The following is a 21,157-nucleotide window of genomic DNA, read 5'->3' as shown; positions in this document are numbered from 1 at the left end:
AACGGTTATGATGCCAACCAGGACGAAATGAGAAAACGTCACCCACTTCACCACAGACACTTCAACGGAACATACGGGAAACTGAATTTTGCCTAACCAATAGGGACTAGTTTGCATGAGCAACACCACAATCCAAGACGTGATGATAAACATAACCACTCCGACGACGGTGATTCGTCTTTGATGCCAAATAGGATAACTTATGGCGATCCAGCGGTCGGCCGTTGCCATCAATAGATTGACCAGCAGATTTGTATAGGGCGTATCGACAAGGAGGATGTATGTCCTGCAAATAACAAAGTACTTCCACTGGCCAACTTGTACGAAATATTCCAAAGAGGCCATCATAAGAGTAGACAAATGACACGTAATAATTCCAAGCCAGAAAGCGTTCCGAGGACTGTGTAGTTGGCGAGTCCTTAGGATGACGAAAGCCACGAGTAAGTGAATCGGCAACCCCAAACTAACGGCTATCCAACGGACAATGTACAGCACTGATGAAACGGTGGTCGTGAGATCCATGTCGAGCGATTCATCGTGAGACCAATGCTGATTACTCGATAGACTACTAGTATTAACCTGTAGCTCAGACATGATAGAAGGTCAATTCACACTCCCCATTCAACTGAACTTCTTGACAAACACCTCATTTAAAAAACTTCCTTTATATGAGTCCAAAATGTTCATCAGAAAACTAGTGCGCAGCTGCTACTTCATCAAAAGCAAAGGCAACGTACTTGTAGTGGAGCACGTTAACTTGGCACGTGAAAAAAAAAGTTTATACCTAAATTAAATTCTCGTAGCCAAAAGAAGCGGATGGCACCATTTCCGCTTCCAGCTAGCAGCAACTCAGCAACCCGTGGTATAAATCGAATGATTTAAAAAAGCTCAGCTGAACGCGCACATTTGATTATGCCGTGAAAAAATCGGCAGCTCGAATTTTGTTCCTATTTCAAGTTACTGGGTTACACTGGGTGAATATTCTAAAGTAGTTTCGACAAAGTTCAATTCAAATGGCACTTACATTTTTTTTTATTGACACTATTTGCCAAGAAGAGATCCAGTTCGATAAAGTTAAAACCATCTATAAGTGGAAGAATGAATGGAATTCCAAAGTCAGAGTTCGAAAGGCAACAAAGGGACTCACATTACCTGATTGATTGATTTTTAGCTGCATATGAGATTCGTCCTCTGTTGGATAAAAAAAAAAGTTGCATAGAAAGTTGAGTCACATAACTTTTAAAAATAAACGGAGGTCGTTGGTTCCAACGATTGTCACGTTCAGGTATGGGGAAAGATAATAAAAAATGTCGGAATACGGGAGAGGAAAAAGGAAATAAAGTTGAATCGGCAAGACCGAAAAGGGAGTTAAGAAAAGATTTGATCATTATGATACATCGTCATTGACAATTGTTTCTTGCTTGGAACGGGAGCGTCGACTGTCGGATTTTCTGGATCGATCAGAGCGATTCGAATTCTTGGAGCTCAGCAAGCAATCTAATTCAATTTCATTGCCGTCGTGGCGTTCAGATTGTGAGCGACGATTACGCTCGACGCGATGACGCCTGTCGTAGGAGCGTTTAGGACGCTCGTCTGAATCGATAACGGCATTGGCAGCTTCAACCGCCGCTTTGTGGTCCTCTTCTCGTAGTTTTTCAAGAAGGCGGGCGATTGACGAACGGTCCAACTCAATTGCTTCGACTCCGCGAGAGCGGGCGCTTCTGTTCCTATTGGACCTGCCACTGAAAATTTAAATGTCAACGCCAATTTCTAAAACGAATGCAAATGGGCTAAATGTTTACCTGCTCTTGGAACCGTTGAGTTGTCGATCATCAGATTTCTTCTCCGATTTGATAGGCAGCAAATAATCGAGCAATGATTGTGAAGGTGAACTTAGGCCAGGCCCGCTGGCTGATATGTGATCCGATACGTCTGATGAGCTTCCATTGGGTGACCCATCGGCTTGACCTCGTTCTCTGTGGCACTTTGAGCTCGAGATGTTCGTTGGGGCCGATGTCGACGGTTTCGGCAACGATTTACGGACGGCTTCCGGTGAAGTGGATGCCGAGGATGATGGTGACGATGAAGAAGAAGATGAAGTCACCTGTGTGCCTTTAGACACAGACTGCGTTGTTGTTTTAGCACTCTTGGTAGAAATAGGCCGAAGCGTCGATAAACTGGGCGACGTCTGTGTGGCCACGTTCCACGTCACGGCAGTTTGAGTCGACTGGGTAACAGGGACCGTAGTAACTTTGCATGATTCTCCATTATCGATGTCACTTTCGTCGCTACTTCCGTCGCCCGGCAGGTTGAGCGAGAAGCGCTCAATTCGTTCCAGATCGACTTGCGATGATTGCCGCTTGTCATTGGGTTGAACCTGGACAACAGTACTCGCTCCAGCTGATCCAAGAGGAAGTAATTGATTTCTACGTTTGGTAATGGCAGGCAAGATTTGCGAGCCTTTAGAACTGGCCAGTGAAGTGATACTTCCTCGGCGATTTCTCAGCGCAAGTTTAGTAATGGCTGGCAATATTTGCGACCCTTTCGAACTAGCTTGAGACGTAATACTTCCCCTGCGTCTCAGCGCCATTTTTCTTCCGCCTCGGAGCAAATTATTACGTTTACGACCTCCATGGCGGAAGTGTAGTCTAGTGAGCCGCTCCAAATCCGTCGTTTGCTGAGAATGTACCGAGTATTGTGAATCGAATGAGTGACGGCGAGACTGACTGGCTCTCGATTCGACCGAAATACGCCGGACGGCGCTCATGCTTATTTCGGAATCCAGCGAATTGCGCCGCAGTCCAAAGGCTCCAGCCGCCCCGACGATAGCGCCACGGCGTGTGACGAATTTGGGAATGGCGGCGGCCCATGCAGAACTGACGTCATTGGAAGCGGCGCTATTCAGATCAAGGTTGCCAAAACCGACTGGATCGTCGTGCGTACTGTGGATACTGATAGACATCCGGCCCATGTGATTCAGATCTCTTCGCTTGGCAAACGCTTGAGCAATGATTTTATGTTTGCGAATGCGAACGCGTTCATCCAACGGTCTCTTGTTGAAGGTCCTGGGGAAATAAAAACGATGTTTACATGCAAACAAGCCGGCAGGGAGTAAACAAGAAGTGTGTATACCTTCGGTACCACCTCCGCCAAGCCAGGACGGAAGCCTTCGTCCAGACCCACGAAGATACGGCTACACCAGCTCCAAAGACGGCAATCAAATGAACTTGGGTGATGGTCATGCTCGGTCGAGATTCCAATTCACAGTCATCGGCAAGGCCTTGATTCTGAATGCGAGAGGTGTTTTGATTGGCCAGGCATCTGCAATGTCAAATACGAATGTTGAAAAAAACACAATAAATTTTTCTTTTAGTTAAACAATTATTGTTTTTAAGTTTGAGGGGAAATGGTAAATTATTCAACTTGATTATTTCAAAACGGGGGCGTAAAATACCTATTTTCAAATTATGGAGCTTATTAACGTTTCGAGGTAACAAGCCTCCTACACATGAAATGACATTTATATGCTGGAACTAATTAGTCTTCGGGGGGGGGGGGGGGGATGAAAGCATTTCATGGGAAGGAAAAGATTATTATTTTTTAAGTAGTACAAATTGAAAAAAGTCTGTATAAAAATAGTTTGGTTTCATAATGAATTGAATTTTTATAAGGAAAGATTGGCAGAGAAAATTCAATTTCAGTTAATGATCTGGATTTAGAAGGAAACTCTTGTTAGCGTTGTTGGCGAATTTCTGCACGTGGCACAGAAACGTGCCATATGAAAATGAATTATTAATTTATTGGATAGAAAAGCGGCTGCGCACTAGTTTTATGGGGATAAATAGACTACAAGGCCATGTTGAAATTGGGTGCGATAGCCAAGACTACCTAAAGCAAGTTTAAATTCCGTACTCATATAGACGCCATGATAAGAACCAGTATTAATACCCCATGAAAATAAGAGTGATAAGGAACGTGAAAAGCTTAGCTAATTTAACTATAAGGTAAAGTAGATTTAAGCGGAGATCCTTAGATAAAATTTTTTTAAAATTACTTACACCATGTAGGAGCGGAAGGAAGTTTTCCACTGATTTCGTCTATCGAATTCGTAAACATGGCAGAAAATGGTCAAACCGATCGCACAGATAATAGAGGCTGAGAACGAGACGAGTCGAACGATGGTGTTGCGTAACTTGGAATTGGCGGAAGCGGAGATTGAGGCAGCGCTGCCCAGTTTGAGACGAATCAAAATAAGCAAACCGCGGTAGAGAAACACATGGCCAATGAAAAGCAAGATCATTACAGGGGCCAGAACGAAACCAGACCGCACAACTTTGCTGTTGGCCACGAAACAAATTCCGTGAGGACTTTGTGCTTCGACCTGCGTTGGAAATAAATAAATAAACGTTCACACATAAATTCCTTGTTTAAAATAAAACTCAACCTGTGCTAGCGCCATGCATGTAATTGTAAGGACCAGCGGGATTGACCAGGAGACCAAGTGAAAATAAGCAGCTTTGGAGCTGACTTTCTCACGGATTTTACCTAGAGAGATTTCAATGATGACATTCAGTTTTGTCTTCATTCTTTTTGGGGTGGTAGTTTAAAAAATTTTAAAATTCTACCCAGGGCTTGGAAGCTGACGAACCACGAATAGGCTAGCATAACAAACCAAACACAAGCAGCCATGAGAAAATAATAGATTAAGATGAATATAACAACACAAGACAGCGTTTCTCCGCCACTAAAATAAAAAAAAAAAAATCAAACGAAATCGTGAAAGCATAAAACCAAAATTGCTACAGACATTGAAATGCGGCTTAAGCTGAGTTGGCATCATACCTTGGTTCTGATACACGAGCTGTTCCATCTTTCCGGCATATGATATCCTGTCTAGCACTGGGAATATATTGAGCAATCCAACCGATGCAAGCAGCAGCGAAGCATAAGTTCATGTAAAAAATAATAACGGCCGGGTAGCGTGAAGCGGAGCGCCAGTCAATCATGAACGTAAACTTCACATAGCAATCGATTGATTATTGATTCATTTATCTCCATATTCTAAACGTGTTTATTATCTTACCACAGCAAACAAATTGGTGGTGAGGCACATGGCGACCAGAGTCTGTGTGAATCGTTGGACTTGTTCATGTTCCTCCTTTGTAAACAGCGGGGAAGTGCAAGGCAGTCCGCATCCGTCAACTCCTTCGACATAAGCCAAACTATTGTCCGTTTCCACCAGAGGAGACTGGCACTTTGGAGTGATGTTGAATTTCAATTCTCTCACCTCATTCTGCAAGAGAAAAAAGTTTCGTTAATAATAGCAAATGAATGCACATAATAATTACAAACTTTGCAGCCAGAAGGGAATTTTTCAGTGTCTTCACATCTCATAAAATCTGGCCAGCCACTCCTGTGTTCAAGTTCCACAATTCTGCAAGGATTACGAATGACCTTGCACATTTCCTGTAAGTAAAATGTCATTGAGTGATTGAACATACTTATTCTAATTTTGCATGTACCTGAGAAGGAAGTTCTACTGTTCCATTTTCACATCTTGGCATGTAGAGAGCACACAAAAAGGGTTGAATCACAGCCCAGCATTTGGGAACACTTTTCAAGTTCTGCCAAAACATGAGCTTATCCTAAAAGAAAACAAAGGATTAGCCAAACCTGTAAAAGGATAATGCAAATCATGTTGCCAAACCTGAACATCGTCCTGAGTGTGTGAATCGGTAACCAGTTCCAAAGATGTTTGTGAATATGGTAATTTCGTTGTCAAGCAAATGTTGTTTTTGATTGGCTGACATTTTGCTGTTTTACGGCAGAAATCTTGTCCTTCAGTCCTTCTCAAGTCACTAGTTAAGGCGTGCCGTAGGTAAGGCTGTTCAATCCTCGACCTAGAGCCTGAACTTGTGGGTATGTCATTTAAAACTATTCCTCCTTCAGTGCTACTAGATTTCGGTCTGGCGACAACTGTGCCGATGGACAGAAGAAAGGCCACGGAAACCCACTTCATTCTTCCACACGCCACTGAACTTCAATATTCCTCACCAGTGAACAGCAAGCCGCATAGCCAGCCACATTTGCGGTGCTCTCAGAGTTACTTTTTCTTCAGCAAACAACACGACAGAATTTCAATTTTTCCAGCTAATCCAACATGACTGACATTAAAACTTTCGTTGAAGCTAGATATGTTAGTTTTTTCCTTTGAAAAGACGCAACAAGAGACCCAAGGACAAGGACAAAAAACTTTGCTTGCTGCTCCTATGTTTTTAAACGACCCCACACGTCGAACCCAGGTGAAGCCGTTTCTGGCCACATTGTTTTTGTTATGTGCGGAAATAGAATTGGTTTGTCATTTCTCATTTGTTTTTCTTTACAATATATTATTAGCGTTATTCAAACTTACTGCGAAAATAAATGTTAAAAAATTATATATATTTTAATATAATACGTTAAATTTCTAATTGAGGAAGTTGTGCGTGATTTCAGTTTTTACTGGCTGGATATTGTTTCGTTCAAAGGGCAATTTAGGCGGCTGGTTTTGAAATGAATATTCACGCCATCAGAACATTTGGAAGTTTGCGAGATTTTGGCCATTAACTTGGGTTCGCGAAGAAGCCAACCGAAAGAATTACAGTCGCATTGTAGCATGGTTCCTAGATATAAAAAGATACTTAATTATTCGTGAAAACCGAACGTGAATCAATTTAGTGTACCGTGAAGTTGGATATGCCCTGCGCCACGGGCGAGTACATTTAGAATCGGCCGAAAAGTAGCTTCCTCCAGTTGGGTGAGATTAGTTTTCTTTAAGTCAATAATCGTGCTAAAGCTAATCCCTAATTTGATGATTGAATTAGCTATTCATCAGCAGAAATTAAATTAAAATCATGTGTTTTCTACCTTGGATAGCATTTGGATGAATACCACTGCTCAAGTCGTTATCACTCAAGTCTACCAGATCAACTCGCGGAGATAGAAAATGTAAATCTCCAGAATCCAACTGACGCAATTGATTGCCGAAGAGAACAATCTTTCTCAAACTAGGCAAGAAAGCTAGATCGAGAGGTTTGATAGTCGTCAACTTGCCAGAGTTCAACCAGAGCGAGTGAAGTTTAGGGAGTTGCGGTAGATTGGGTGGAACAGAAAACCTATTGCCATAAAGGTGTAGATATTGCAAGTTGGGTAAAGAAGGAAAATCCTAATAAATGCAAATGAGAAATAACCGTGAGTGGTCGTGAATTTAAACCGGCCAAAATCAAGGGCATACTATCAATTGATCGACGCTGGCTGTCACTTCAAAGTCGACAAGATTTTCCAAGTCAGCAATTCCTTGAACTGAAAGGACGTTGAGTGACGGCGATGAGTCGAAAGTCAGGACACGAAGTCTATCGACGGAAGCGGCGAATGCGTGTGGCATAATCTTGCTCACGCCTGTCACATTTTGGAACAAAATTACGACAAATGACTTGTCACCAAGGAGATTGGCTTCCAAGTCATCCAAGTGGCTGTGTTTCACCGTCAAATGCCAGAGTTGATTAACAGGGTACGGCGGTTCAAAGATTTTCATTAATTGTTGGACACTTTGTAGGTTAGCACAAACCATGGAGACGACATTGTTCTCGGTTTGGCATTGACACGGCGTAATTAGACGAGGATCGGGACATGTTGCAATTATTCCAGTCACGAACGTGGAAATGATAATAATCAACTGGAAAATGTTCCAGCGGCGCACAATTGCTTCAACCAGATCCGTTTTCATCATTGTCAGAGATGCGACTGAAACTTTTTCGTGAGTCTTATTCGTTTTGTGCTGGTGTTATTCAAATCAGGTTTCTCCCTCCTCTTTTCTTCTTCTTCCTTTTCTTCTCAGCTTGTGACTGGCCATTTAAAACACGGGTAGTGATTATACATAAGCCCTTTAGCGGCGAGCGTGTACGCAACTTTGTAGGCCATAAGGTCACCTTCACCATTCGATCCATCATTATAAGAATGAGTGCACGCCCGGTTTCCACTTCCTTATTACTTTGCTCCACTACTCTATAATTGTCCATGTCTATTGATTATTAAACGAATCCTAAATATTTAAACTGTGGAAAAAACAAAACAGTAATTTATTCAACAACATTGCGAAGAAATCGAAAGATTCTGTTCAGCCCTATCCATATTTTTGCTTTGAAATCTGTCACTTTTTTTTTCTGTTGATGAGAATAGTTTGTTAAAATAAAATAATTATTTAAATTTTATTTTGAAAATGACCTATTTGTTGGGTATGGAAGATGAACCTATCGGTAAAGAAGATAATGCAATAATTAACTTTCAAGTCAACAAAGTTGGGGGAAAACCGGTAAATCCTTACTTTCTTCATCGTGAATTTTATCATAATAACAAATAATTGTTTATCCTAGAACTGGGCAAGTGGAGACTACCCAAATCCTGTTTGTAAATTGTGCAACAGGAAGATGTTACTTGCTGTTCAAATTTATGCACCTCTAGATGATTCCCCGAACCACAGAACATTGTACCAATTTTGTTGCCTGGCTCCTCAATGCCACAGCAAAAAGGAAGGATGGATTTGTTTACGGGATGAAGTAGCTGACACATCTACCACTTTAACTTCTGCCAAAGTACAAACAGCAACTACAGCCTCAACCACAACTTGGATTGATGATGCTGACGACTGGGGTGATGACGAAAATATGGAGAGTGACACTGGGAACCCCACCACTATCAATGACAGACCTGATGAAGTTACTGTGCACGAACTTGAAATTGGCTCCCTAACAATCCAGAACATGGACAGTTCTAGCCCTGAACATCCTGCACCATCAAACAGTGCTGATACTTGTGATAATATGATGAATGTCCCTACAGCGGAAGTAGAAGGTGTTGAAGAATCTGTTCTGTTAGATGCTCTACCTCCTCAGCCAACTGTTGACATCAGAACTTTCTTTGCACCTCCATCTGCTCCTATTCCCAATTTTTCTGGCTCTGAATTCTCAAGCTTTTATCTCAATGTGGTTGAAGAGCAATACGCTGCTGTACTCTCCGATCAAAAGTTGGACGAGCGAGCCAAACAACTTTGGGAAGAATACCAACGCCGGGAAAATTGCGACTTGAAACAAATGCAGAAGAGCAGTAAAAGCACTCCAGGTCGAGTAGACGAAGTGTACGAGAAAGTTCCCCCTAGTCACGGCGATCGATTGGTACACAAGTTCGTCACTCAAGTGCAGGCCTGTCCCGAGCAGCTGATCCGCTATAATCGTGGAGCAAGTAACCCACTTCTACTCAAGCAGCTCGCCAAAGAAGACCCGCTCCTTTTAAAGTGCCAACATTGTAATGCTACCCTTGTCTTCGAAATGCAGCTGATGCCCCATCTTGGTCAACGCTTGACAATAGAAGATTCTGCAGCGCAAACGCCTGGCATCGAATTGGACACAGTTTTAATCTATTCTTGTTCTAAAAGTTGTTGGAACGGAGTTCCGCGTGAAGAATACTTGATTGTTCAAACGGAAATATATTAAAGCCTTAGCTGACCAACATTTGTAGCATCGATAACTTGGTGTACGGAACCATTTAAAATGTCCACAATGCAGAGCATGATTTTCTAGGTTAAGTGTTATTTCAAAAACTAGATTTGTATTACGGTTGGCTGTATTTCTCTCTTAACAAAGTAATTCAATGTCCTTGTTTTTGTTTGTAAAGAGGTATAGTAATAATGAGCACTCAGTTTTGATTGCGGCTGTTTTGCTTGTCCTCAAAGAACATGAAATCCTAAAAGAGATCGTAATAATTGGTGAGTTCTGGAAATTTAAGAAATTAAAGAAATTCTTACGATAAGGAAACAAGCGCTTAACAAAACGGCTTTCATCTTTACGTCTAAATCCATCGGGAAGTTGATACCTTTTGAATGATGAAACATTATATTTTATTATTTTGCTGATTAGAAAATATCTAGAAAATTGCATAATACCAAAGACGTCAGCGTCCGTGACCATTTCTCTTAACATTCCGGCCCATTGTTTCGAAATTTTTCCAACTTTTTGCTCTCCGTCACTTGAAAATATCTACACAAGGACAAATCGAATGGTTGATCATTTCTTTTTAAAATCAAATGCATTTTTACCTCGAAATTGACATCAGTGCCACAGCAACTGCATGGGAAGAAAGGCCCCTAAGTTACACCAATAATGCATGACAAATTTAAAATGATTTAGATCTTGCTGATTTAATAGTTGCGTACCTCTATCTTGAGGACAACGTTACCGGAAACGTCTTTAACCTTAAACCTCGGGAAAATGGACCATTCTTGCTCAATGGTGCCAATCACGTTACCCGGAGGCGCCGAAACTTCAATTTTCTATGGACCCGCAAATCATTGCAATTAAATTAGCGACGAAATTCAAAGTTATGAAATTTGATTAATGACTGACTTGCAAGCAACACGGGTAGAGGCAACTTTGGCAGGCCAGTGGACGATGAATGTGGATAACCTCGTTGCCAAAATTGTCAAGGATGTTCATTTCAAAAGAACGGAGGTTGTTGCACCAATATCGCTCGCAACAACCGCTATCTTCGGCAGCGAAAAAGATCTTCTGACCGACTGAATTCTTGACGACGTATTTGTTATTGGTTTCGAAACCAGTAAACACTGCGGCACGGAATAATAATAGCATTGGAATAACGGAACTTGTTGTGTTTGTCTCTAAGGATTATTCTACCGACTTTCTAAGATCTCCACCATTTGATGTACAAGGATTTGATCGACTTGAGTCAAATATTCAAGACCCGGAGGACAATTTCCTCCATTTGGCTTTGGCATCCATTGCTGGTCTCCTGTTGACAAAATTTTAAAAAATTAGCATTATCCTTTAAAATGTTCGTAAATTGCATAATTGTTGTACTTTACCCCCAACATGTTGAGGTGGTCCCATTAGATGTTGTTGCGGACTGGGCGAGGTCGGTGCACCATAAGCGCCATAAGCTTGAGGTTGATTGACCACAGGGTACTGTTGATCGTGGCTCATCTCTGCAATTTTCAACAGTAGGGAAATTTTAAACAACTGCAAGTATAATAAAGTAATTTAGAATTAGATTTTTACTCTCACTTGATATTCTGTATTTATTGATTTCACTTGAAAGACGTAACCTGCTCAACTCTATTCACCTGTAAAAACACCTCAGCAACTGAAATTGATTTTTTAACAACGCGCTTTATCTCATAGTGCACAGTGTTATCTAAACGTGACGTCCGTCTGGGTCTTTCCGATAAGAAAACTGTCATGGACAAACATGCACACAGCAGGTTGCGCTTGATGATTTGTGTTATCTTAAAGTGAAAGTGCATTCGTGTATACAAAAAAAGAATTTGCTTATTGAAATTGAGACATTTATGGTGATATTAACGTCATCATTGTGTTTGAATCATCATAAAACGCATAAAGGATAAAGTTCAAGTCGTCGCTATTGACAAAGTTGAGTCACACAGCAGGGCTCACATCCAAGGATCCGATGACGTCTATTTGACACTCTTCATCGCATACCAAAATGGGCATATCAAGTATAATAGATTTCCATCGGCAGCTGCCTTGAATTGATTATTGACGCATGTCATAAAGTTTCGCAACACGCAACTTAATCATACGCTGTATATCTGAGACTATTAATTCAAGGTTTTTCCGTACTCTCTTTCAGGAAATCCTGACAATACAAACGTCATAAATTGCAGTTGCTACGCATTTACTTTAAAATATAAAACCAGCAAGCACATTTGAGAGCTTTTAACATTTATTCGCCTTTATAAAAACAGCCATATAAGCTGGTTAGTAAATTTAATAGTTGAAGAGAACTTTCCCAAAAATAGTTTGGATAGTATAGGTACGGAAATCAACTTTCGGGATTGCGAACGTTCGGCGTTCACAAAGAAGCAGTGTGTTTACAATTGCAAACTCTTCTTCGAGGCGGTAGATTATATAAAGGAAAAAATGTTGTTGACAAAAACATTCTAAATTTAGCTGGGATAAAGTTGATACTATACATCAACATCGCTGTTGAGAAAAGACGCTAACTGAAACCGAATCTTCAAACACCGTTGCTAATTGCATAGGTCTTTTAATTATGATGAAGCTAATTGATATAATAAAAGAAATGAACTATAATGACTAGATAAACTAAAAGGAAATGTGATATTAATTAGAGGAGTTTTAGATTATTTAAAAAAAAACTGTGCTTTGAAGGAAAAATCCTAGCGGCGTCATTATCTGATGCTAATTAATTCATTGTGTAATCCCCGGCGAATTTAATGAGAAACCGCGCATCCGCTGTTTGAAAAATTGCCCATAACGCCATAAGGATATATGGAAATACCAGACATTTTCAAATTCGTTGCCAAACCACAATTTCTCTTTCAATGTTTTAATTCCGTAAATGAATATTGCATAAGCTCTTGCAATTCCAACTATATACCAGTAGAACTAAAATTCTTACCAGCGTTTTATATCTTTTATATAAAGTGAGAGTTTATGGTTACCAGCTAACGAGAAGATACAGCCTTGCAAGTCTTTAAACCTTAATGATGCTCCATAGTGACCCGGCTGATGAATCCTTTTCACCGAAACAGTTGGAAGCAGCTCCCTAATGGGGCCATGTGCACCATAAATGGATTACACGCAGTTGGTTGTGAGTGTAACTTTCCCCACATGAGTCAGGTAGTATGAACACTGTAAGTTGCCTTTTGGCAGTTCATTTGTTGTTAGGTAATATGTTTGCCAAAGGATTTCTAGATAGTTGGAAACAGAGATGGCGTCGTAGTTGCCAAAAGATCGAAATTTCCGTTTTCCTCCGAACGAATGATTTCGACTTAAAATATATTGTGGTGAAAAAAGACAAATAACATAATCTTTCATCAACATGTGTTATTCGGATTCAAGGGCGTCGGGATCTACTACTATATGTATGCTGCTGCCACCCGGGTGGACTGTGAGCATATCCGTTGCTGGCGCTCAGCTTATCGACGTGACATCCGGCATGACGACATTGCGCTAGTTACAGTGCAACAGCCTCGCTGCTGTCAACTTGAGCGCCGACGCCACACACATGCACACACGCGCCAGTTATCTGATTATATCAACCCTCACTTACTATGCCAACGTTATGTGGTCAGTCGAGCTTGGCTTTTAAATAACAACAAGGAAGCAACAACACGGAGCGCGCTATCACAGAACAAAAGAACAAAACCAATAAGTTAAAGTGGTTTCATTTGATTGACTTTAAAAAAATTTGAGCGATTTAATCGGTGGGTTCTGGGTTATTGTTCTGATGGAGGGGCAATTATTAGTTGGTTAAAAACAGGCATCAATCACCTTTAAGGTGCATATGACTTGAATATTAAATATGTAACGAATGACGAGTGGAGTGCGGATATGAAACTCCAAGGCTGTTTAGAATAGTGTCTACGCACTATTATCGTTCGATAGATCGTTTGCTTCATAACCATCATCTCCCACGGATTCTCTGTCAGACTCAAAGTACAGGAAATCCTGAAAAGATCAGAATTGGTGAATTTTGGAATTTATTAAAATAAATTGATTAAATCTTACGATAAGGAAACAAGCGCTTAGCAAAACAGCTTTCATCTTTACATCTAATTCCATCGGGAAGGTGATACCTTGGTAAATGAAGAAATACGATATTTTATTATTTGGCTTAACAATATGTGGAAAATTGCATTAAATACCAAAGTTGTCGATTCCCTTTGAAATTCTGGACCGTTTGCGTTTGCGACTAAACTCAAAAGTTCTAAAAATTTGATTAATTGTCTGACTTGCAAGCAACACGGGTAGAGGCAACTTTGGCAGGCCAGTGGACGATTCAGATGAATGACTTCGTTGCCGAAATTGTCAATGGTCTTCCGGTTCTAAAGACCGGGTATTGGAGCACCAAAATCGATTGCAACAACCGCTGTCCTCGACTGTGAAAAAAATCTTCTGATCAAATGAATTCTTGACGACGTATTTGTTATTATTTTCCAGACAAGAAACCTCTAGATAAAAGAGCAACATTTGAAAATAACGAATCCATTATTCAATGTACTAAAACTGACTTTTTAAGACCTCGTTCGGATTTTTCACAACGATTTCATCGGCTTCAATCAGATGTTCAAGACCCGGAGGACAATCTTCATGGAAGGATTTGTCCTTCAATGCTGATCTGCTGTTTAAAATAAAAATCCAGTCAATTCTTTAGCGCTTATTATAGTTTAGTTGAATTTTACCTTGTACACTCATGTACAGGTAGAAACGATCCTGGCGGTCCCAAAAGATGTTGTTGAGGATCGTTAGATGCGACAAAAGATTGAGGTTGATCAACCACAGGGTTCTGTTGGCCAGCATGGCTGATCTCTGCAGTGTTTTTTTTTCCAAATAATTATGGACATTTTAAATAGTTGCAAGTAATAGTTGTAGAACAGTTAATATTCCCGCTTGATACTCTGTATTAAAAACGGCAATATGTGCTGGTTACTAAATATATAGGCAAGGAAAACTTTGTACAAGTTGTTCGGTATATAACCTTGTAAAAGAATCGTTGCGTCGGAGGCCATGTTGCCTTCCAGCTGTACTGCAAGCAGATCTAGCAAATTTTAAAAGAATAAGATAAAAACAGCAAAATGAAGCGTTATCACACAGTAAAAGACAAACTATGCAATCATAATTAAATGAAAGTTTCATCAACTAACCAGAAGGAAGACCTGTTGAGTGTTGATTGTTGAATGGGTTGGTGTGTTGACTAATAATCACAACACGTTCAGAATCGATCTTTCCTTAGTAATCGGAACTCGGCGTTAGTTTGATTTCCCCGGGGCATAGTTACGTAATTCCTAGCCAAAGGCTTTGTAGCACAGTTTCTTTAGATTTGGTGGTTGGTCGTTCGATAGAAAAATCGCAAACTTGGATCGGTGAAAAAGCGGAACAATTAAAAGGCAATGAAGCGGAAGCGGAACAATGTGGAGCAATCCGACAAATGATTGGCAAATTATTGGCCTGCGCTTGTCGGTGTGGGTTTTACCACGACGGCTTACGCACAGTGTAACAATCCGCGCACCCGCGCAGTCTGGATTTCTATTCTTCTGATTTATGCAGGAATTAGGACTGGTACACTGATTGCTGGATTAACTTATTTCGTTTACTAGATACTACACCAAAATTATAAACAAGATTGGCTTGAAGTGGATAGGCACGGGACAATATGACACTAATAAGGTGGCACACACAAATATAATGATGGCAACTGTACGTACGTAAATTGGCTATTTAGTCATTAAATGGCAATGGTGGTTTCAGTCTTTTTTTGACTGAAAATGGAGCTCTATGCACATAGTCTTGTACAACCCAGGCATAAAGTGGAATAAGTGGACTTGACTGTTGAAAGAGGGTCTTTAACAAAGCCAGTTTAGCACAATCAAACATCATTAGGGAAGAAAAAAAGCAAATTTCTAAATGTGGTAGAAAATAGAAACCATCCACCAAGTACTGTGTAAATAATTTGTGTGAATAAATTTGATGGCAAGTAGATTCTTTGTAACTCAGCGAGATTCCTTTCAGACCTGTGTGTATCCACAACTTGTTTACAGCATCCCTGGCCGGTCGGTTTCTTTGTCGCCAGACTTTTCGAAGAACATGAAATCCTGCAAACATTTCCCAATAAGGATTTAAATATTAATCCCATTCGAACCCAAAATGACCAACTACAGATGTAACAAAGAGATCACTTACGATAAGAAAGCAGGCACCCAGCATAACGGCTTTAATACGCACATCAAGATCAAGCGGGAAATTTATACCTAATAAAAAAAAACCAATAAAAATTAATTGTTCCTTTTGATTGTCGAGTTGACTAGAGTGAAACTAACCAAACATATCGGCATCGGTGAAAGCTTCGCGAACCAATCCGCTCCATTGTTTGCTTATCTTGCCAACTTTGTCACCGCCTCTAGAGTAAACCTATTTTTCATATCAGTGATTAATTATCAACATTGCATCCCACCCGACCAAAGTATAATTCGCTGTTACATTAAATTCCACATCTCCACACATGCTAAAGGTACAGAACGGTCCTTCTATGGTTAGCACTGTTTCTCCTGAAGCATCTTTAATGCTGAATTTGGGACTAATGATGCTCCATTCTTGCTGAATAGAACCGATTACAGTGCCTGGTGGAGCGGTTACTTCCATGGTCTAAATGTGGACGTAAACGTTTTGAGTCAAAGGCGAAAGATGATGACCAAAACAACAATTGATATTTGCCTGTAAGCAACAAGGAAAGAAACAAGACGAACAGGCTAGAGGCCGGTTGAGATGAATGACTTCATGATCGTTGTTATCAACAATTTTCATATCAAATGCGCGGTTCGGTCCGCAAAATTGACGGGTGCAACAGTCGGAGATTTCAGTCGCACGAAAGACTTTTTGTCCCATCGAATTTTTCACTGTGTACTTGTTGGCAGTTTCAAATCCAGTAAAAGCTATTTGTGCGGAACAAACAATAAAGTGTGAGAATGAACCGGGCAGCGCTTTGATAATGACCAAGCAAATGTGTACCTTCAAGAAGTTCGACTTTTTGGTGAACCAACAGTTGATCAATGGCAGTCAGGTATTCCAGGCCAGGTGGACAGTTTGAATTTTGTTGAAATGCTGGTTGCATTGGCATCCATTCTCCTGCACCTGATCATATTAAAATAATTTAGTTTTCTAATCAATTGCTATGAATTAAGTATTTATTAACCAGTGGATTGTGCTGTTGGTTGGACAACAATTGGCTGTCCTGGAGCAGGTCCTCCATAAGGTTGATTTGGTTGAGGCTGATATGGTTGTGGATATGGGTATGGCTGTGGGTATGACTGGGCACTTGGTTGAGGGTATGCTGGATAAGCCCCACCAGCAAAACCAATTTCAGGCTGTCCATCTATAGGTGGAGGATATCCACCATATCCAGGATGTCCCAGTGCTGGTGGGGGATATGACACCCCCTGTTCAGAATAAGGTGGTGGCTGTGCTCCTGGAGCTGGCGGATAACCTATGTCAATATCAGATAAATATGTCAAAATCAATATCTGCTCTTATCATAAGTGAAAGTCCAACAACCCGAAAAAAATCAACTCACCTCCTTTTGGAGGAGCATTCGGCTCATACATATCTGAGACTGAACTGAGCTAAGCTCCAACGAGGTGGAACACTGGGAACCGCAAACGAAACAGGTTGTTCCGGTCGTTCTCTTGAAAAAGAATAATAACGGCTGTGGGTGAAAAAGCGGAACAAGTAGACGGGTACTGAAGCGGAACTGTTGAGCAATCCAACAAGTCCGACGTCATTGGTCAAATACACACGTCTATCTCAACTCTACTACTGCCTCGAGTATCAGTAATGAACGCTAGAACTACCAGAGTATGTCAGTGCGGTGGTCAGACAACCATGAGTCACCACGGAACCAAAAAAGAGAAGAATTTAATGGAAATGAATTCCAACAAATGGCTAGTGTTGTGAAATTTTTGGTTTTTTTTTTTTTTTTCTTCTGTTGTTTTGGGTTGGGCTCAGGCTAGGGCTGAACAGCACCTGTGAAGTCAAACTAAGTACCATCGTTTTTATTGAAACAAATTACACGACAGCTGCTTGATGCTTTAATTTATGCATAAAGAAAATCCAGTCTTGCGTATGCTTCTTGAAATGATGAAATAGTTGCAATTGCAATGTCAAAATAACGACAAGATTTGATTAAAGCGGCGTTGCTGTGACGTCACGGCATAAAACCCATCCCCTCCCCCCCCCCCCCGCACCGAGGGGTGGGGTATAGAGTTTTTTTTCCTATCGGTTCCCACTTGGTAGTCTGCACGCCTCAAGGGGAGACCATTTGTCGTTCCGAGTTTCTGAGTTTTCGAGTTTCTTTAGTGCAGCAGTTTCGTCAGTCGGTTGAAAACATTTACAAGCTCGTCAAGTAGCTATCCCCTGTGATACAAAACTAAATATTCAATCAAACAACAAGAAACTTTATTGTTTATACAACAAGTTCTCCCCCCCCTCTCAAAAAAGCTTCTGTCAGATTTTGATTTGGTTATAAAGCTCTGTGTGTTGGCTGTGTGTGTGTTTATTATTCATCAGCATCTCTTCGGGATCAGTACGTGTCAGCCTGTTGCCCGACGAGTCTTTGACTGCACTCTTTGTTCATCGTGATTTCATTATCTCTGGGAGTCTGCCAAGAATCAGAAAATGAGGGAGTTTAAAGTTGTTGTCTTGGGATCTGGGGGTGTGGGTAAAAGTGCCCTCACTGTCCAATTTGTGACAGGCTGCTTCATGGAGAAATACGACCCAACCATTGAGGATTTCTACCGCAAAGAGATTGAGGTTGACGGTTCACCTTCTGTACTGGAGATTCTCGACACTGCTGGAACCGAGCAGTTTGCTTCCATGAGAGATCTCTACATCAGGAACGGGCAGGGGTTTGTTATTGTCTACTCGATAACTAATCACCAAACCTTTCAAGACATCAAGACCATGCGTGAACAAGTACGTACTTAGATTTGCTCTTAATCGAATTGAAGTGGCTAACACAACTCTTGACTCTCCTTTTCAGATTACCCGTGTCAAGGGCACAGACCGTGTGCCATTGTTGCTGGTTGGGAACAAAGTTGACCTGGAGCATCAGCGAGAAGTAGCCACCATGGAGGGCCTGGCTCTGGCCCAGGCTTGGAATTGCCCTTTCATTGAAGCTTCTGCCAGGAACAAGATGAACGTCAACGAAGTTTTTGCCGAAATCGTTCGCGAAATGAACTGCAATCCAGCCAAAGAAAAGCGTCCCTATTGCTGTTGCAATCTTCTCTGAGAAACATAGAGAGAAGAGTCTGATACGTCCCCGGCGAAACAACTTCATATATTCTTCCATCATCGTGTGCTCCCTTCATCTTAGCTGCGTTTCATCATTTGTGGCGTGTGTGTGTGTGTGTGTGCGTGAATGCCTGTTGGAACTATGTGACGGGGGGCGCGGCCCCTTCAACGAACAAAAATTGGGGGAAAGAAGAAGAAGAAAAAAAAATGCGTGTGCTCGGCCAGAGAGAAAAACCGACGAGTTAGAACTTATCATCATCATCACGGGGGCCCCCGTGTGTGTCACGTTGAAGAAATGGCATTTCATATCAAAAAAAGAGTCTAGTAGAAAAATATTCATCCGTGACCGGGCTGTCCGTTTTGCTGTGTACATTCAGTTTTTTCCTTTTTTCCTTCTTCTTCTTTTTGTTTATTTGTTTCCTTTAAAAAAAAAAAATTATTATTATTCGTCACTTCCTCGAACGTGGAGGGGCTTCATGTCTGGATCTGTTGGTTTCCGATATATCGGCTGGTGAGTTTTTCTCTTTTTTTTTTGTTAGTCTTTCCCAATTTTAGTTTTTTAACACAGGAAGCGATAAGGTAGCCTTTCAAACATCTGATAGGCAACAGTGAAAAAGCAAACCGCGCCTGAGTTTTACAGTCTTTCAGCCCTTTTTCGTTTTATCGTCCTTTCTGGTGATCGAGAGATAAATCGACACCTTTTGTTCTCATTCCAAAGTCTGAACTCCCCCCCCACACTCCCCCCTTTCCTTTCTGCCTGGTACAATCCGGCTAGGAATGAAGCTAAATTGGAATGATTCCCATTTGGTCTTTTCCCCCATAGTGTCTTGGTTAAGAAAATGCGTCTTGAAAGGCTGCCAACATCTCTCTTTTACTTGTCACTTTTAATTAATGTTTATTCTCATTTTTTGATGATTTTCAGATTTTTGCGCGCGGTCCGGCATGCGAACCTTTTTTTTTTTCGTCCTACTCTTCAAACAGTCGAGACTCAAGTGCCAACGATGTGTATGCTAGTGGACCAGAAACTTCCTCCTCTCCCAGACTTTTTCCTTGGAAAAAAACAAACAACAACAAAATGGATTCTTTGTTCTTTTTTAAAATCTCCCTTTTATTGTCCGTTTCCAATTTGCAGTTTACATTTCATCAAGACCCCCGGATTGCGTGAATTCATATTATATAAGTCATTTTTTATTTGGATGCAATCCGATTCAAGGGAAAGCAAAAAGAAACCCCCCCCCCAAGTCTTGCCCTGTCACGCTCATCTATTTTCCTTCTTTTCATTCTTCTCTCCTCCTCCCCATTATCAGCAAATTTGTTTACACACATCTTCGAAATGTCTTAGAGCCGATGACGTGCTGTCCTTTTTTTTTCCTCCTCCTGTTCGCAATGCCAGGTCTTATATGATCATGTGATAACCCCTTTTTGGTGTATGTGTGAACGTATTTTTTCCAACTCGTTTCGTCATCATGTACGACCTGCTGTCCTCTTCCCCCATTTAAAACAAAATTGAAGATTTTTCTTATCATTGCAAGAGACCACGACGAAAAATTGTTTCATGATTGGTTAGAGAGAGAGATGGAAAAGAGAGAGACAGAGCATCAAAATATCTTTTCTCTCACTTTTCTTTTCTCTCTTATACCAATTTCTTTATTATTATTATTATTATTATTATAAATTTTTTCTGGTTTCTCGTGATTGCGATTGCGTGTGTGTGTGTGTGTTGGCAAAGACTTTCTATCGGAAAAAAACAAACTCCCGGGCGAAATTCTGGCAGATTGATGGAAAGAAAAAAAATAAGAATAATAATAATTAAAAAAAAACACAAAAAAAAAATACGATTAAAAACGCATAGCATAGCAAAAGACAGAGCAAAAAAGGAAAAAAAAATTAAGAATTTTCATATTTCGGTCGGAAAAAAACAGATGCCTTCATTTATATAACACCCTTGAAAAAAAAAATACCAAACTTATGCCCTTTTTCTCCTGTGTACTACTGTAGTTCTCCTCCTTCAATCAGTTTCCCATCTGATTTTTTTAAATATATGAAACGAGTGAAATAGACAGCAAACAAATAATAATAATTTACAATACTCTTGTCAGAGTTGGTAATTTTTCATATCCATTCGCAAATACACTATCGAGTATTTTTCCTTGTATATATTCTAAACCTTGTGTTTTTGTGACTCAGATTTCTTTTCGATTATTCGGAATGACCCGCGAGAGCGTGACATGGAAATAATAGGCGTCGGTTCGTTTTTATTATATAACAACTGGAACAGTAGG

General features: G+C 40.7%; 6 protein-coding genes and 1 long non-coding RNA gene across 8 annotated transcripts in view; 3 read left to right on the top strand and 4 right to left on the bottom strand.

Annotated features, from left to right (window-relative positions):
• LOC124343657 (F-box-like/WD repeat-containing protein TBL1XR1) overlaps positions 1 to 21,157 on the top strand; it is a 393,640-nt gene that overhangs the window by 27,240 nt on the left and 345,243 nt on the right. The window lies entirely within an intron of this gene.
• LOC124343835 overlaps positions 1 to 21,157 on the bottom strand; it is a 62,826-nt gene that overhangs the window by 16,499 nt on the left and 25,170 nt on the right. The gene's annotated exons all lie outside the window — the stretch shown is intronic.
• Positions 1,009 to 6,270, bottom strand: LOC124343588 (smoothened homolog). The gene is made up of 11 exons (XM_046796966.1): positions 5,708 to 6,270; positions 5,523 to 5,645; positions 5,353 to 5,466; positions 5,084 to 5,293; positions 4,843 to 5,015; positions 4,626 to 4,744; positions 4,445 to 4,545; positions 4,059 to 4,381; positions 3,133 to 3,321; positions 1,803 to 3,065; positions 1,009 to 1,742 (listed from the first exon to the last, which is right to left on the bottom strand). Exons 1-11 carry the CDS (start codon positions 6,017 to 6,019, stop codon positions 1,388 to 1,390), a joined length of 3,282 nt encoding a protein of 1,093 aa, XP_046652922.1. The 5' UTR covers positions 6,020 to 6,270; the 3' UTR covers positions 1,009 to 1,387.
• LOC124343685 (programmed cell death protein 2-like) lies at positions 8,187 to 9,545 on the top strand. Its single transcript, XM_046797113.1, has 2 exons — positions 8,187 to 8,350; positions 8,412 to 9,545. The coding sequence occupies exons 1-2, from the start codon at positions 8,258 to 8,260 to the stop codon at positions 9,525 to 9,527; spliced, it is 1,209 nt and encodes a 402-aa protein (XP_046653069.1). The 5' UTR covers positions 8,187 to 8,257; the 3' UTR covers positions 9,528 to 9,545.
• Positions 9,501 to 11,219, bottom strand: LOC124343755 (phospholipid scramblase 1-like). The gene is made up of 9 exons (XM_046797226.1): positions 11,112 to 11,219; positions 10,913 to 11,032; positions 10,729 to 10,839; positions 10,437 to 10,654; positions 10,247 to 10,363; positions 10,130 to 10,177; positions 9,977 to 10,070; positions 9,839 to 9,906; positions 9,501 to 9,777 (listed from the first exon to the last, which is right to left on the bottom strand). The coding sequence occupies exons 2-9, from the start codon at positions 11,028 to 11,030 to the stop codon at positions 9,730 to 9,732; spliced, it is 822 nt and encodes a 273-aa protein (XP_046653182.1). The 5' UTR covers positions 11,031 to 11,032; positions 11,112 to 11,219; the 3' UTR covers positions 9,501 to 9,729.
• On the bottom strand, positions 14,421 to 17,592 carry LOC124343706 (phospholipid scramblase 2-like). Its single transcript, XM_046797149.1, has 10 exons — positions 17,161 to 17,592; positions 16,783 to 17,073; positions 16,599 to 16,721; positions 16,305 to 16,522; positions 16,071 to 16,235; positions 15,911 to 16,001; positions 15,774 to 15,841; positions 14,738 to 15,685; positions 14,572 to 14,631; positions 14,421 to 14,491 (listed from the first exon to the last, which is right to left on the bottom strand). The coding sequence occupies exons 1-8, from the start codon at positions 17,189 to 17,191 to the stop codon at positions 15,626 to 15,628; spliced, it is 1,047 nt and encodes a 348-aa protein (XP_046653105.1). The 5' UTR covers positions 17,192 to 17,592; the 3' UTR covers positions 14,421 to 14,491; positions 14,572 to 14,631; positions 14,738 to 15,625.
• LOC124343794 (ras-related protein Rap-2c-like) lies at positions 17,853 to 21,030 on the top strand. Its single transcript, XM_046797278.1, has 3 exons — positions 17,853 to 18,557; positions 18,625 to 19,386; positions 19,798 to 21,030. Exons 1-2 carry the CDS (start codon positions 18,261 to 18,263, stop codon positions 18,871 to 18,873), a joined length of 546 nt encoding a protein of 181 aa, XP_046653234.1. The 5' UTR covers positions 17,853 to 18,260; the 3' UTR covers positions 18,874 to 19,386; positions 19,798 to 21,030.

This window comes from Daphnia pulicaria, chromosome 6, assembly GCF_021234035.1.
Source record: "Daphnia pulicaria isolate SC F1-1A chromosome 6, SC_F0-13Bv2, whole genome shotgun sequence".
Lineage (NCBI taxonomy): Eukaryota > Metazoa > Arthropoda > Branchiopoda > Diplostraca > Daphniidae > Daphnia > Daphnia pulicaria.
The sequence above is the reverse complement of the archived record's forward strand: the minus strand, read 5'-3'. Positions and strand labels throughout refer to the sequence as shown.